General features: G+C 28.9%; 2 protein-coding genes across 2 annotated transcripts in view; one reads left to right on the top strand and one right to left on the bottom strand.

Moving 5' to 3' along the window:
* LOC108745951 (ATP-binding cassette sub-family A member 2-like) overlaps positions 1-9,155 on the bottom strand; it is a 21,377-nt gene extending 12,222 nt beyond the window's left edge. Inside the window, exons 1-25 of the mRNA XM_018482388.1 lie at positions 9,120-9,155; positions 8,849-9,046; positions 8,451-8,551; positions 8,185-8,349; positions 7,870-8,086; positions 7,471-7,644; positions 6,530-6,810; positions 6,262-6,345; positions 5,659-5,818; positions 5,453-5,586; positions 4,440-4,595; positions 4,257-4,328; positions 4,036-4,174; positions 3,618-3,864; positions 3,297-3,397; positions 2,964-3,076; positions 2,818-2,894; positions 2,452-2,653; positions 2,188-2,379; positions 1,622-1,904; positions 1,261-1,386; positions 906-1,118; positions 588-839; positions 388-491; positions 143-286 (exon numbers count right to left, since the gene is read on the bottom strand). Of these exons, the coding sequence (XP_018337890.1) occupies positions 143-286; positions 388-491; positions 588-839; positions 906-1,118; positions 1,261-1,386; positions 1,622-1,904; positions 2,188-2,379; positions 2,452-2,653; positions 2,818-2,894; positions 2,964-3,076; positions 3,297-3,397; positions 3,618-3,864; positions 4,036-4,174; positions 4,257-4,328; positions 4,440-4,595; positions 5,453-5,586; positions 5,659-5,818; positions 6,262-6,345; positions 6,530-6,810; positions 7,471-7,644; positions 7,870-8,086; positions 8,185-8,349; positions 8,451-8,551; positions 8,849-9,046; positions 9,120-9,153 (3,969 nt within the window). The 5' untranslated portion in view covers positions 9,154-9,155. The remainder of the gene's footprint in view (positions 1-142; positions 287-387; positions 492-587; positions 840-905; positions 1,119-1,260; positions 1,387-1,621; positions 1,905-2,187; positions 2,380-2,451; positions 2,654-2,817; positions 2,895-2,963; positions 3,077-3,296; positions 3,398-3,617; positions 3,865-4,035; positions 4,175-4,256; positions 4,329-4,439; positions 4,596-5,452; positions 5,587-5,658; positions 5,819-6,261; positions 6,346-6,529; positions 6,811-7,470; positions 7,645-7,869; positions 8,087-8,184; positions 8,350-8,450; positions 8,552-8,848; positions 9,047-9,119) is intronic.
* Positions 9,156-12,550: 3,395 nt separating this feature from the next.
* Positions 12,551-13,830, top strand: part of LOC108746234 (short-chain dehydrogenase/reductase family 16C member 6-like) — a 3,104-nt gene continuing 1,824 nt past the window's right edge. Inside the window, exons 1-4 of the mRNA XM_018482874.1 lie at positions 12,551-12,741; positions 13,020-13,203; positions 13,316-13,453; positions 13,572-13,766. Coding sequence (XP_018338376.1) covers positions 13,030-13,203; positions 13,316-13,453; positions 13,572-13,766 — 507 coding nt within the window. The 5' untranslated portion in view covers positions 12,551-12,741; positions 13,020-13,029. The remainder of the gene's footprint in view (positions 12,742-13,019; positions 13,204-13,315; positions 13,454-13,571; positions 13,767-13,830) is intronic.

The following is a 13,830-nucleotide window of genomic DNA, read 5'->3' as shown; positions in this document are numbered from 1 at the left end:
TAATGATTATATAAAAGTAAATAGAAAGTTTAACTATTATAAAATGTTAGCCACAAAAGAATTACATGCTTCTTGTTAAATGCCTAATGATATGCTTGTATTAATTTTATTACTTTTTAAAAAATAATAAAATTATATTCACCATCTCTTGATTTCTTGTGAACTCGTATTCATATATCATTGCTTTTCCAGCTGACATTTTTATTTGACCTACCAGTGCTTTGTATATTGTTGATTTTCCCGCACCATTAAATCCTAACAAACCGAAACACTCTTGGTTGTGGATCTAAATAAGATATCTGTGTATTTAATATTGCAATATACAGTAATAAAAAGGAAAATATATAAAAATAAATTTTTCAATTAAAATTACATAAACTCGCTTACAATAAAGTTGATTCCTTGAACTACCGTTTCTTTAGCGTATTTTTTTGTTAAATTTTGGACAACAAGAGCAATTCGCGGTGAAAGCAATTTTGTTTCGTCATAATCTACATATGCAATGAAATTTACGTGTTTTAAATTCATAACTTCATAGTGTAATATAAATGCAGATAATTTTTATTCTTATATTGTGTCTTTTTTACGTTTCATATATTCTTCGACTCGCTTTTTTTCTTGCATAACTTCCGAAACTAAAATATCATCTTTCTTAGGAGGCATAAAATAACTATACCATTTTCTACGATTTTTTTCTTCAAAAACTTCCAGCAGTATGAAAAAGGTGAACATTTGGGATACCATTAAAAGTATATCATCTATGATCGAATGACTATACTCAAAGCTGAATTGTTTCAGCATTACATCCAAATGTTTGTAACCTTTGTCTTTAAAATTTTCTGAAACATTAAATCAATGTTGTTTAGCAGAAATAATAATTTGTTACGATAATTTTTCGAACTTACGACAACATGGATCTTCAATATAAAATTCTGTATCGCAAGTATTAACATGACTGCACTGTATGTTATATAAATTCAGCATAATGTAATTGCTTAAAGTACAAGCTAAAATGTATGGTGGAAGTATATGTATAAGAACTTCAAGAGTGTATCTTACACCGCTGCTGAGTACTCGAAATATCAATGGAAATATAACGGAGCTGTTTACCAATAATACTGCAAAACATATTCTACATTTAAATAAAGATTATAAAGATAAATAAAGATATTTTGTATAAAGAATTACATAAAATGTTATTTTTTACACTAAATTTTATATATAAATAGCAATATAAAATTAAATCATCTATCAAATTACTGGTTATAATATTGATCAGTATCACACTTAGATATGCATTTTCCGGTTTTCTTGTAAAAAGTTGTATGCAATAACCTAATGGAATGGCGCATCCTCCGTAACATAGAAATATCATTAGCATTTGAACTGAAATATCGATTAATTAAGGCAACGTTAGGTTTAAACTTCGAATTTTTATGTAACACGTACATATCTACAAATACTTGTTTAATTGTTTTGTTATATTATGACTGTTACGCTACTGCAAAATTCTCGAAATATAAAAAACGTTGATTTTTAATAAATTTTAAAATACAAAAGACAAAACAGAACTGAAATATAAGTAAAGATGAACATTTTGCTCATATTTTTAAATTCTTACCAATTTCTAAATTTGAGAAGTGCAACGTGCGGTGATAAATCCTTAAGATAGTAATTCCGAATAATATTATGGAGAACGCATACAAAAGGAAATCAATAATATATGTCGGGATCCAATAGATTCGCATAGACATACCGATCGCATTAGTTTGCAGCATTTTTGAACGTGTACTTTTTTCTCGTATACCCATGTCAATAGAGGGCAGAAGAAGAAACAAAGTTATTATTATGGCAGCGTTTTCCCAGTTTCGTACACTGCGTGGATGAATCAATAAATGTTGCCACTGTAAATATCGTGTATATATATATATACTAGGGCGTGGAGGATACAAAATGTTCTTATTTTCTTATTTGAATAAATAATCTTTATGTGAAATGATACAAACATTTGTCGAACATTAATACCTCTTCATTTTTATTTTAGTTATATAATATTCTATAAGTAATTTTTTTATTTTATATGCAAAAGTAAGTAAACCAAAAATATATAATCAATGTGATGAAAAATAGTTCAATATTTTTAGAATCAGCATAATTGAATTCACTGATTAATATCAGAGATATTACCTGCCCCGAACGAAGTAACGGTCGACTAGTCAATTTGATCCAACAACTGTCTGAACCGCAATGATAACGCAATAACGCATTATGTAGTAAATTCAGTGCAATTGGCCCACTATGTACTGCAGTGGACGAATACATAAGTTGGACGCGTCCATTTGTATATATGTCGATAGACATCACATAACGATCCCTAAACTGTTACAAAATTAATATTTTCGCATAAATAGAACATGTTCTTTCGCATAAATAGAATGTTTTTTATGATACCTCTATAGAATGCAAGCCAGGCTGCACCATTAAATCCGTGGCGGGAATGTTTTTAGAGACATAAAAATTATGCCTCTCACTGTAGGTTTGGCTAGTAACGTACAATGTTACAAGAAAATCTTTTGTAGATTTATCATCGGCCGCATAATATAGTACGTGAAAATTGTTGTCCATGTAATTCGTCAGATTCATTACTCTCTCGCTAAAGAAATAATTAAGTATTTTAATTAGCTTGATAAAAACTTTGTATATATAAAAATAAAAGTCAGAAAAATAATTTTTTGTATAATAGCTATATATAATTTTTTGTATAAACGCTAAAATGATTTCGCTTTCTCTATTACAAGACAAATAAGGTTAACTTACGTTGTGTCGAAGAGTGTGAAATTGCTCAATTCTGCGATTATAGTGGCAAAGATAAGAGTAATGATTGCTAAAGTTATCTAAAATGGCTTTGATTATTTATAAAAATATAATATGTTATACTTTTTCTGGTTGAACGAGAAATTTACCGAAAATATGTATATTTTCCAAGACGAAGCGATGTGTAATAATTTTTTTAAGAACATTGCAAGAATTTGCTGCCGCCATAAAGCGTCACCGGTCAAGCGCTTCCATGGTTTAGCTGATAATTATATTTTAGATCAACGTAGTTTGATTAGGAATTTATAATATTTATCTACATATTTATAATATTTGTATACCTATTATTAAATAACAAAATTACATACTAGATTATTTTACATAAGTTATTATCGATATACAATTTTTAATTATTTGTACATTTATTTTTGTTATTTATTTTATCTCCTATTTTATACGTTAACAATGTGTCAAAATTTTACCTGTTCGTAACAAGTGCCGTCGTCTCTGTTGCACAATAAGTTCGTATTTGTTGCTAGGTAATATTACACTGCGTTCCTTAAACTGGCTTTCTAAACTTATTCTAAATACAGAACAATTAGTTTTATGATATCAGCCAACCTTCTAATTTCTAAAATCTATTTTTATATCATTAAAAATTAAAAGTGAAATAATCTTTCTTAATTGTACATATACATGTATGAAAATATTAGCTTTCACGTTTATATATAAGTAGAAATCTATTAATAATTTTAAATTAAAAATAAACGTTGAAAGTAAATGTTGAAACTAAACGTGATTACCTAAGAAATTGACCCTCGATGCTAGCAGCACTCAGTGCAACCGACACAATTTTTAATTCTTCTTTGTTAAATTCTAAATGTTGGAGTAATTTGGTGAATTGACTATTCCTTGGCACATCAAATCTTATTACTAAACCCATCGTGCTTCGTACAGTAATTGGATCTGCTGAAAATTCTTGTATTTCTGTACGAATTTGCTCCACATTGCAATCTTCTTGTACCGATAAACTCAAGACATAACCGATTCCTAGTTGCAAATAATTTTAGGAAAGTTCGATTATAATGTAATAACAAAAATTAATTTACGTAAAAATTGATTAAATGAAAAAATTGTTTGATGCTAGTCAACAAATTAATTTTATTTTATATAGCTTATAATTTTGTTAATATACAAGTTATGTCAGATGATTACCCTTACCATATCGACGATTCAGATACATTTTTGAACCGTAACATTCGATCTTTCCGTTTGCAATAATTGCAATCCTATCAGCAAGAAAATCTGCAGCTTCCATGGAGTTTGTTGCCATTATTATCGTTTTTTGTCTTTTTATAGCCTACAAAATATCATTGTACATTATTTTATATTTTACATAATTTTTATTTTTTATATTAAAGCCATCTGTTTAAACCACTCACTAAAAGTATATCCCATATTTGTCTTTTGTGCTCAGGATCAATACTGTATGTAGGTTCGTCGAGAATGAGGATCTGTCAGAATTAATATAATATTTTATTTATTGCCATTAATTTCATTAACGTTGAAATTTTCAATTCTTGGATTTATTATAATTTATTATGGTTATAAGTAAAATGATATACCTTAGTATTGCCAATAAGTGCCATTGCTAAACAAATTCTTCTTTGCGTATCAAAGGAGCAAGATTTTATTTTCGTATCCTTCACATACTCTAAATCCAACTGTTTTAACAACTTTAGTGATTCCCTATAAGCATCCTCATAAGTCATTCCTTTTATCTGAAATGAGAATTGTTTTACTGAACACATTTCTCTAACACTTTTAATATTTGTTTCGACATAATCAAAGTTCTAACAATAGTTTTAATTATATCGGTACGTTAATTATATAAATATATTGAATTTGAGCATAAATAAAAATCAATAACAGTTCTGATTGAAATATTGATTTTATGATTGAAGAATCATTTCTGATAGAAAAATAAATAATATTAAAAAAAATTAAAATAATTTGCTAATTTAATTTTACATTTACTATTTAACATTTTTTATATGAAATATAAAACATATGGTTAATAAATAACAATAAATAAATAAGAGCTGCTGTTAATACATTTTTATATATTGCGTATATATATTGTGATTCACACAATAACTTGAGTACTATCCAAATCTGAACATGTAATGTGTGGAAATATGGTATATTGCGCCACTATTATTTCATATAATGTTAGTTAAGTAAATTCATTATTATGTTTTTCTCTCCATTTTGTCTAATAGTGAGTGGTTAATTAGTAGGTAGCCCAGCAGAGAGAAAAACAAACAGTTTGCTTTCAAATATCAAATCGGGCAATTAGAAACATAGTATTAGCAAACTGGTTCTTATTTAGGTCAATATGCTTACTTAACATACTTTTTATATATAAATTTAGCTGATATTATTGGTTCTAAATTTTTAAACGTTTATAAGAAAAACTTAGATTTTAATTAGAAAAATCTACATAACTTGATATTTTATATGTCAAATAATAATAATTATTATAGTATTAAAATATTCATTTTAGATTGATATCATTATGCTTGATATGTAAAAAATTAATTGTCGCTGTCGTTTTTTAATAATAAAGGATATTTACCATACCAAATATATAGAGATGCTGAATCGTTGTCAAGTAATTTACCAACATATTTTCCTGCGGACAATAACCAATTGGATATATGGAACTTTCATTTTCCAAGTAAACATGGCCATGAGTTGGTTTGTACATTCCTATTACATGTAACAAGTTTTATCAATATCCTTGAACGCCAAAGTCAGTGATGTGGATTAATTTTTTATTACCAATTATTATCTTTAACAAACAACTTTTGCCAGCACCATTGTGACCCAGAATAACACTGAATTCTTGATTATAAAAATTGATCGTTACATCGTTTATAGCTGTAATACGTTTGCCAATCCTACCAAATTCCTTTCGAACACATCTCACTCGAATAGTCGGCTATTGTTCACATAAATAAATTATACAAAGATTCAGCTAAGATAAATAGCCAATTAAGATATAAATAATTATTAATGTCTTGTAAGAATTATTTTCTGTCTGGACTCAAATGACATATTATATAATAACAATAATAGTCGCCCTTTTGAAAATATAATAAATGTTAGGATGTTTTTATTATCGTATATTACTGCTTTTGAATTAGGTATTTAACACATCATAAAAATTATATGTATGTTGCATCATTTTTACTTTACATATGGTCAGTTCAAATAGATATTACAAATATTTGTATGTATACTTGAGAAACAAGGCGAGGATTTATAATCCGATCTTATATTCAAGGTCGTTTACAATCTCCACGTTGTACGATTATTTCGTTGGCTGAATAGATATTAAGTTGCTGTGCATGACCAAACTTTAGATTTTAACATCATTTGTACCTTTATGTATGATGGTGTGTGCTCCACTGCTGACCAATTAGTTGATCCTCGGATAATTAAATCATTGTCATCGTAAACAGATTTCTATACGCGCGCGAGAAATATATTTTATTTATTACTTATAAAAGTTATATAAATTAAATTATGCTTTCAAAAATATAAAATATGAATCTGACTTTAAGAAGAATACTATTAGGCACTAATATCACTTATATAAGATAAAATTTAAAGAGTAATAATACATTAGAATTATAAATTCCTTATTTACTTTGAATAAATAATACCAGGGCTTTGCGCTGCCAAATTTTCCTGGGTTAACATTATCTAAGTACACCGCTAGTAAGTACCAAAAAATAATATGCAATATCCAGGTAAATAGAATCAAGCTAACAGGAATTTTATCTACGGCGTGAATGATATTGTGGGCATTTCGTAATGTTATCTGTTCAGGAAGCCACCGCGGCCACAAGTACGAGTTAGGACCAATGTAATTGCGCGATTTTACTTGTGTCTGTTGCCAGATGTTTCTCAAATTTTCGCTATCGTCATCTATCAGCATAAAAGTCATAATGACATAATGCACACTTTACCACTAATATGGTATATTTATTATTTATACAATATATGTAATGTAGTTAAACTTGTGCTCATGGAATTTTTATAGGCTTTTAAATTATAAATATGTGATTATAAAAATTTATATATTATAATTTATAATATGTGTAATATATATATAATGTATTATATATTAATTGTATAAATGTAAATTATATATATATATGTATATTTCTCTGAAGTAGCAAACGTATTACTTGTTTAGCAAAACCTTGAAACATAATTACTAGTTGAAAAATCAATCAGGTTATGATCAGTCGGTGATTTAAGAAATGTAATAAATACAGCTTTGGTATATAATTTATACGCTTCAATAACTCGCCCAGGAATATGTGTTTCGTAACATATATAATTCTGCGTTTTGCATATTTACTAGTAATTTTATATTTTGCATTGGAACAATTTTTTAATAACGAACGTGGGAAAGAAATGTGGGAAAGGAGTTTCATTTATAACAAGAAATATATAAATATATGCAAATAAAAATTGATTATATGAATAAATAATGTAAATATAAATAAAATTTTAATTAAGTCATTCTTTTCAACAATTGCTATATTAATCACATTAAAGTCAAATAATAGATTGACTCACCGAAACTGGTGTAAGTCGTGAAAGCTACTATTCCATAAAGCAAACCACTATGCGGCAGAATTAGTGAACTAATCCTCCACAACATAGATTCTGTTATCAAAAACTGATCCAGAACAATAGTTAAGTGCGCCGAAAAGAGCCAAAACAAAACTGATGTAAGCAATGCTTTCGTAGCTGTAATAAAATAACGTGCAATCATAAGGATTAGGATTTTTAGAAATAAAAATTGCGTTGCGTGTATTTATAAAAAATATATATATATTGTATATATAAATTATATTAATATCGCGAGAGTATTGGATTAAGTCATCAATGAAGCTAATTTTTTCGTTTTTTTACATAAACGTTTGCATTTATGCATATTATATGTTTTTTTACTCACATATTTGAATGACTTACGATGATCGAAAAGTGTGCTGATGGTGAACATGAAGAACATTGATAGTATATTGTACAGCATGATAAATATAGCAATGACTAACGCGTTTGCAGTCGAAAACACAGGAAGCAGGAGGATTGTGCATACGATCGTCACGGGTAATAGAATGATCATAAGATAATTGAGCCATCCGATGTGCAACATTGTGAAAGATATATTTGTTAATCTCATAAGACCCTAAAATAATATTTCTATTAATAACTATTATAGGAAAATTTAAGAAAAATTAATATATCAGCGAAAAATAAATTTAATTTTATTTAACAGAAGCTCACTCTGAATCCAGTTTCTTTATCGTGAAGTGCCTTTCTTAACGTTGTTGCTGGCAACAAAAGGAAAGCAATAACCATCACGTAATAGATTATGCTTATGTTAGGTTGAATGATATACGGTAAAATTAAAAAATTGACATTATAAAATGGAAATCGGCCAATAGTTAGCTGCAAAGAAGCCTACTCTTATCAACAGCTTTTTACATTTTGCTTACTACAGTTATTACTGATATTAGTTTCACTGCAATTTCATTATTTCAAGTACTTACATTATCAGCGATCTTTGGTAGTGTCGGATTTGTCCACATCTCCACAAAAGATTTCTCAATCGCAATTTGCAGAGCCATAAAACCACTTAATACATATGGATCTTTGACGAGAAATATTAAACAATTTATTGAATATTTTAGTCACTTGTGCTTAATATATATATTACATTACATAAAAAAATTAACTTAACTGTATACTTGTTATAATTATATGTTAATAATTAGTATTTAATATAAATTAAATTTAAATGTAAATTTAAACGATTTATATTTAATGTAAATAATGGTTTTTAAGTGCAAAATGTGTTTTAGTGTAAAATTTACTTTAAGAATTACTTATGAATGAATTTAAGATTTATGTCTAGCTATGTTTACTTATGAAAATATATTTAGGATACCCTGAGAGGTAGCTTCTTCTTCATACGTCATAATCATTTGATTCTCGCCTATTTCAGATGAACGTATTTTATATTCTAAGAATTTTGATTTTTCAGATGTGAGCTTATCAATTTCGAAGATTGCCCATAGTACTTTAGAAGTGTCATTTTTTGCGTAACGTGAATTAACCAGGTTAATTTCGCTGTCGGCCGCTTGAACTGATATGTATTATAATATGTAGCCTTTATTTAATCTCTTTTATACAAGTACGTTTGAGATGTCTTATCTTACTATTTGTTTGAAGCATTTTCGTGGCTTTCAGCATTAACTCATCTATAAATGCATTTCTTGGTGCATACCAGCATTGTACATCATTTGGCAATTTTGTTAGGATATCGTTGACACTGTATTGCTCTAAATCCTTTAGATAAAATATATAAGAAATATTATATATACTTAATTATTAGAACATACATTTATCAGAATATTAAAATATACAATTATTAAATATTTAGCGTAAACATGAGTAATTTATGTATAAAAATTATATATGTGTAATATATCATTCTGTACTTATTATCTATAAATTATACTGCAATGCAATTTAATATCTAATGAAACAGATGTTTCTAAAACCACAATAGATATATAATTTTGATATTAATTAAAAAATGAAAAAAATAACATAAAATTATAATGTAGAAATTATTAAAAACAAGAATCAAGTTGTATATTAGTCTCAAGATAAATATGTTTATCCAACTTTACAATTGCCAGTAAGACTACCTGTGAATGAAGAGCATGCGGTTCAAACATCAAACGTATCTGTAATGAGAAGACAATGGCTATAATTATCTCCAGTGCAGTGGTTATAGGGTTATGCAGCCTCATAAGCACGGCTTTCCACATAAAAATCCGCCATCCCGTCCTAAATCTTCTCAGTTTTGGATGCCTGATGATGATCTCTTTTACCTTCAGCATCTCGGCTCTCACCACAAGATAAAATCTTTTAATCAAATGCTTGCGCGGCTATTTTGCGGTCTGTTTGGTACAAAGAGAAAGAGAGAAAGTAAGTGCGTTTTCCGCATAGTCAAGAAACCGAGAGTTCCTTGACAGCTGCTTTTATGCAAGAATCAATAATAATTTCTACGAGAAAACAATGAAGCACTATCAATCAGAGTTAATCAAAATTACGCAGAAACAAAGTAGGCGCTTCTGACAAATTTTCATCGATGCGAATTTCGAAAAAGAATTGATCGATCGCATGTGACCGAATAGTTTAAATCATGAAGAATATTTTTATATGATTCAAATTATGATTCAAGTATGATTTGTCAATTCTTTCTTCGTTCGAGATCTCGGAGATTTCGGAGCGATTTCTAACATTGTAGACACAGACTTAAGAGAGATAAATTGCGATTTCGAGAATTCGGCATTTTAACTAAAAAAAATCGAAGTTTTTTTAATTACATTTTGAAACTTTGAAAAATCGAAAATTTTTTTTCGCTTAAATGATAGTTTCTACATGTAAAAATATAATTCCATTAGTTGGAATCGAAAATTCGAAATATTTGCAGATTTAAAATTGCAGCTGATTCTCGATTGGCGCATCGCACGCAGCTCTGAAAGTTCGGAGCAGCTGATTCATCAGAAAAGACATAGTAAGCAATAGGTGTCTATAAATAGTAGAAATTTCGACCGAGTTATTTTATATAACTCGGGTAGCGTCAGTACACAGCTATTTTTCAGTGTAAATAGATATTCCAAACGATGCTTGATTCGTGTTGAAAAATCCGTTATCACGTTTGAAATATTTATATTATATATTTGTTATAATGAAAGACGATAAAAGAATAGTGTATACCACAAAGAAAGGCTATAAAACTAGTACTACACGTGCTAGCAGATGCTTATAGATTGTAACTGTTATAACTTCTGCATGAAAACGAATGCTCAACGCATCAAAGTAGCGGAGTATGTTCCTTGACCGAAGCAGCAAAAAAGGCTCGCAGAGTCTTAAAATCAGACCGGAAAGAGGCTGAAGAAGTTTATGTCAATATTTTGAAGGACAGTTGTATGGCGCAGACATTGCAGACTAAAGGTAATTTTTACATTTTTTAATTTTATGTATGAACAATCGTAGATATTGGAAAACTTTAAACGCGTTTTTCTTAAAACGACATTTTTCAAATCAGCGTACAATATAACTTTTACAATTTTCATTCGATTCATTTAAAACTTTCAGAGAATATTTTTTTGCTAGTTATTTAAAGAAGTATATAGCGATTTGGCGATTAGTTATAAACTATTATTGTTATTAACATCTTTGTGTAAAATTTGTTGGTCATAAATGTTTATTTTGGTAAAACTGCAGAAAAGAGGAGCACCCGCCGATGATCTTGACCTTGGCATATGATCATCCTAAATAACCTCTAACAAGTTTTCAAACAAGCTATCGCTCGTTATTCGTTAAAAAGTTATTAACAAAAAAAATTTGAAAAAAACAACATCTTATTTCTGCTATATATAATATTAGAAAGTATCCTACACCCTTCCTTGTTTACATAATGACTTTTCACGTAAAATAACTCCCATCCCACCTCCCCCCTGTTTGGAGGGAGGGGGGAGGGGAGCACTTCCACATGAAGTAAGTAATAAGATTTTCGAAGTTTTGTTGGATATCACTCAGTCACGATTTGAAAGTCGCTTTGCATGGAAGTCGTGCACCCCCAAATAGAGAAGGAGGTGAGGGTCGTTTCATGTTAAAAAAACCTAATCCTAACCCAACCCATGTTTTATTTTCGCATGGAAAATTGTACATTCAAGAAGCAAAGTTCTACTAAGTTTACAACCTTCCATGCAAAATGAGGACCACCTCACACCAAAAAATGGATTGAATAAGGTTTTTTTAACGTGAAACGATTTTCACTCCATCACTGGATCACGTACACTTTTCAACACAAAGCGAGATTCTATATAGGTTTACAACTTTCGTTATAGCAGAAATAAGACATTATTAAAAAAATTTTTTTTGTTAATTAGTTTTTAACAGACAGCGAGCGACGGCTAAAACTTGGAGGTTACTCAAGGTGATAACCTTGACAACATATGTCAAAATCAAGATCGTCGGCGGATGCTCCCCTTATCTGTTTTACTATTGTTTTTTTCAAATGTTCACCATTTTCATAAAGATGCATATTTCTAAAAACCCTTACGTACTTATTTAATAAATATTATGTAGAAAATAAAAGTTTTCAGTTTTTTGTTCTAGGTCAAAGCGTTTCGTAGTAATCTTGAATGTCGATTGGGCGCTCGCTGAAAATCAGCTTATTTCAATCAACTGCAGTGCTGTCATTTTATTTAAAAAGATTTAAAAAAAATTTTTCGTATACATGTATAATGAATGCCTCTTTATACATTTTTAATATATTTTATCCTTTTTGTACAAAAAATTCCAGTCTTCTTTTTAAGAGTCCAAATTAACTCATTAAAAAGAGTAGGATGAATAAATCACTTAATTTTTCTAGATTTTATTTTTTTCTTGAACAATTTGAAAGAAAGAAGTAATAAATTTACTGATATAAGTAAATTCCGAGTCGATCTACGATATACATTATAAATCCTCATATATATCGATGTCATGGCTACGAAAAAATTCCGAGTCGATTTGCGATATATATTATAAATCCTCATATATATCAATGTCATGGTTACGAAACTGTTATTCATCTGCTGACACAGTGTTCTTAAAACTTCGTATATTCTTAACAATTTTCAGGATTTTTAAATAAACTGGTGGTCACCCCACCAATACGCTTTGCAATAGGAAGAAAAGTGATCGGCGAACGATCGAACGAACGAATTACGGTCTCCTGAAACTTACTTTGATTTATGACTTTGTCACAAAATTGTGGTGCGTTTACGAGATTTACGAATGGATTTTTCCATTCATTTTTACCATTTTTATTTCGAAATTTTTAGATTTGTGATATATGTTTAGATTTTATCTGTAATACATTTTTAGATATTCATCAAGAAATCGCAATAATTGCGATTAAAGTAATTTTATTATCATGAAGAAATTCCTTTTTTTTTTAACATACAATTAAATGTGAAATTTTTAATGATGATTGTAATAATGATTAATGAATTTTATCTGTTTTTATTTATTAATACGTTTGACATATTTAGGTATATTTTTATGAACTATTCCAAGATGAAGATTATCCAATATATTTTCAAAGACATTAAATTGCATCGACTATTTCTGGATCTTTCTCTTTTGTCGGCAAAGATAAGTCTGGCGATGATAATGGCAACTTTCAGAATGATTGTGCCGTGTTCCATGAAACGTTTAATAGGAGAAACCGTTCTTGTAAGCTGGTTTTGCTTTTTAACAAACTGAAGGAAAGTTGCAATGATTTTAAATCCTTAAAATTTATAATATGTACATATTTTTAAAACTATTTTATTCACATCGAAATCAGATCACTGGAGCTGGCCATGGACTTGGCCGCGAATTAGCGATCCAATTGTCTTCGATGGGTTGTATAATTGTTTGTTGGGACAACGATATCGATGGTAATCGAGCAACAATGAGAGAAGTGTCGAAAAATGGCGGAGAGGTAAGTATATATTTAATTTTCATTTAAATTGCATTTTATTTTTGATTTTTAATACAATTTTTTGGAAGAGATACAATCAGATGCTATAAAAAAAAAACATGCATGTAACTATTTTTAGGTCTATGGTTTCGTGGTCGATGTCTCGAAAAGAATGGAAGTGCGTGAGACAGTGAGATTAATGAGAAAAGTCGGTGTACCAGATGTCACAATGCTCATTAATAATGCGGCAGTATTATACCATAAGCCGTATCTAAGTTTTGATCCGGATGACGTCGAAAAGACATTTAACGTTAACGTACTTTCGAATTTTTGGGTGTGCACTTATGCCATTAAATCATATTCTATATAAATTCTATTCATTTAATTAATGAATATTT

Source organism: Trachymyrmex septentrionalis, unplaced genomic scaffold (assembly GCF_001594115.1).
Source record: "Trachymyrmex septentrionalis isolate Tsep2-gDNA-1 unplaced genomic scaffold, Tsep1.0 scaffold107, whole genome shotgun sequence".
Taxonomy (NCBI): Eukaryota; Metazoa; Arthropoda; class Insecta; order Hymenoptera; family Formicidae; genus Trachymyrmex; species Trachymyrmex septentrionalis.
This window is presented reverse-complemented; position numbering and strand designations above follow the sequence as displayed.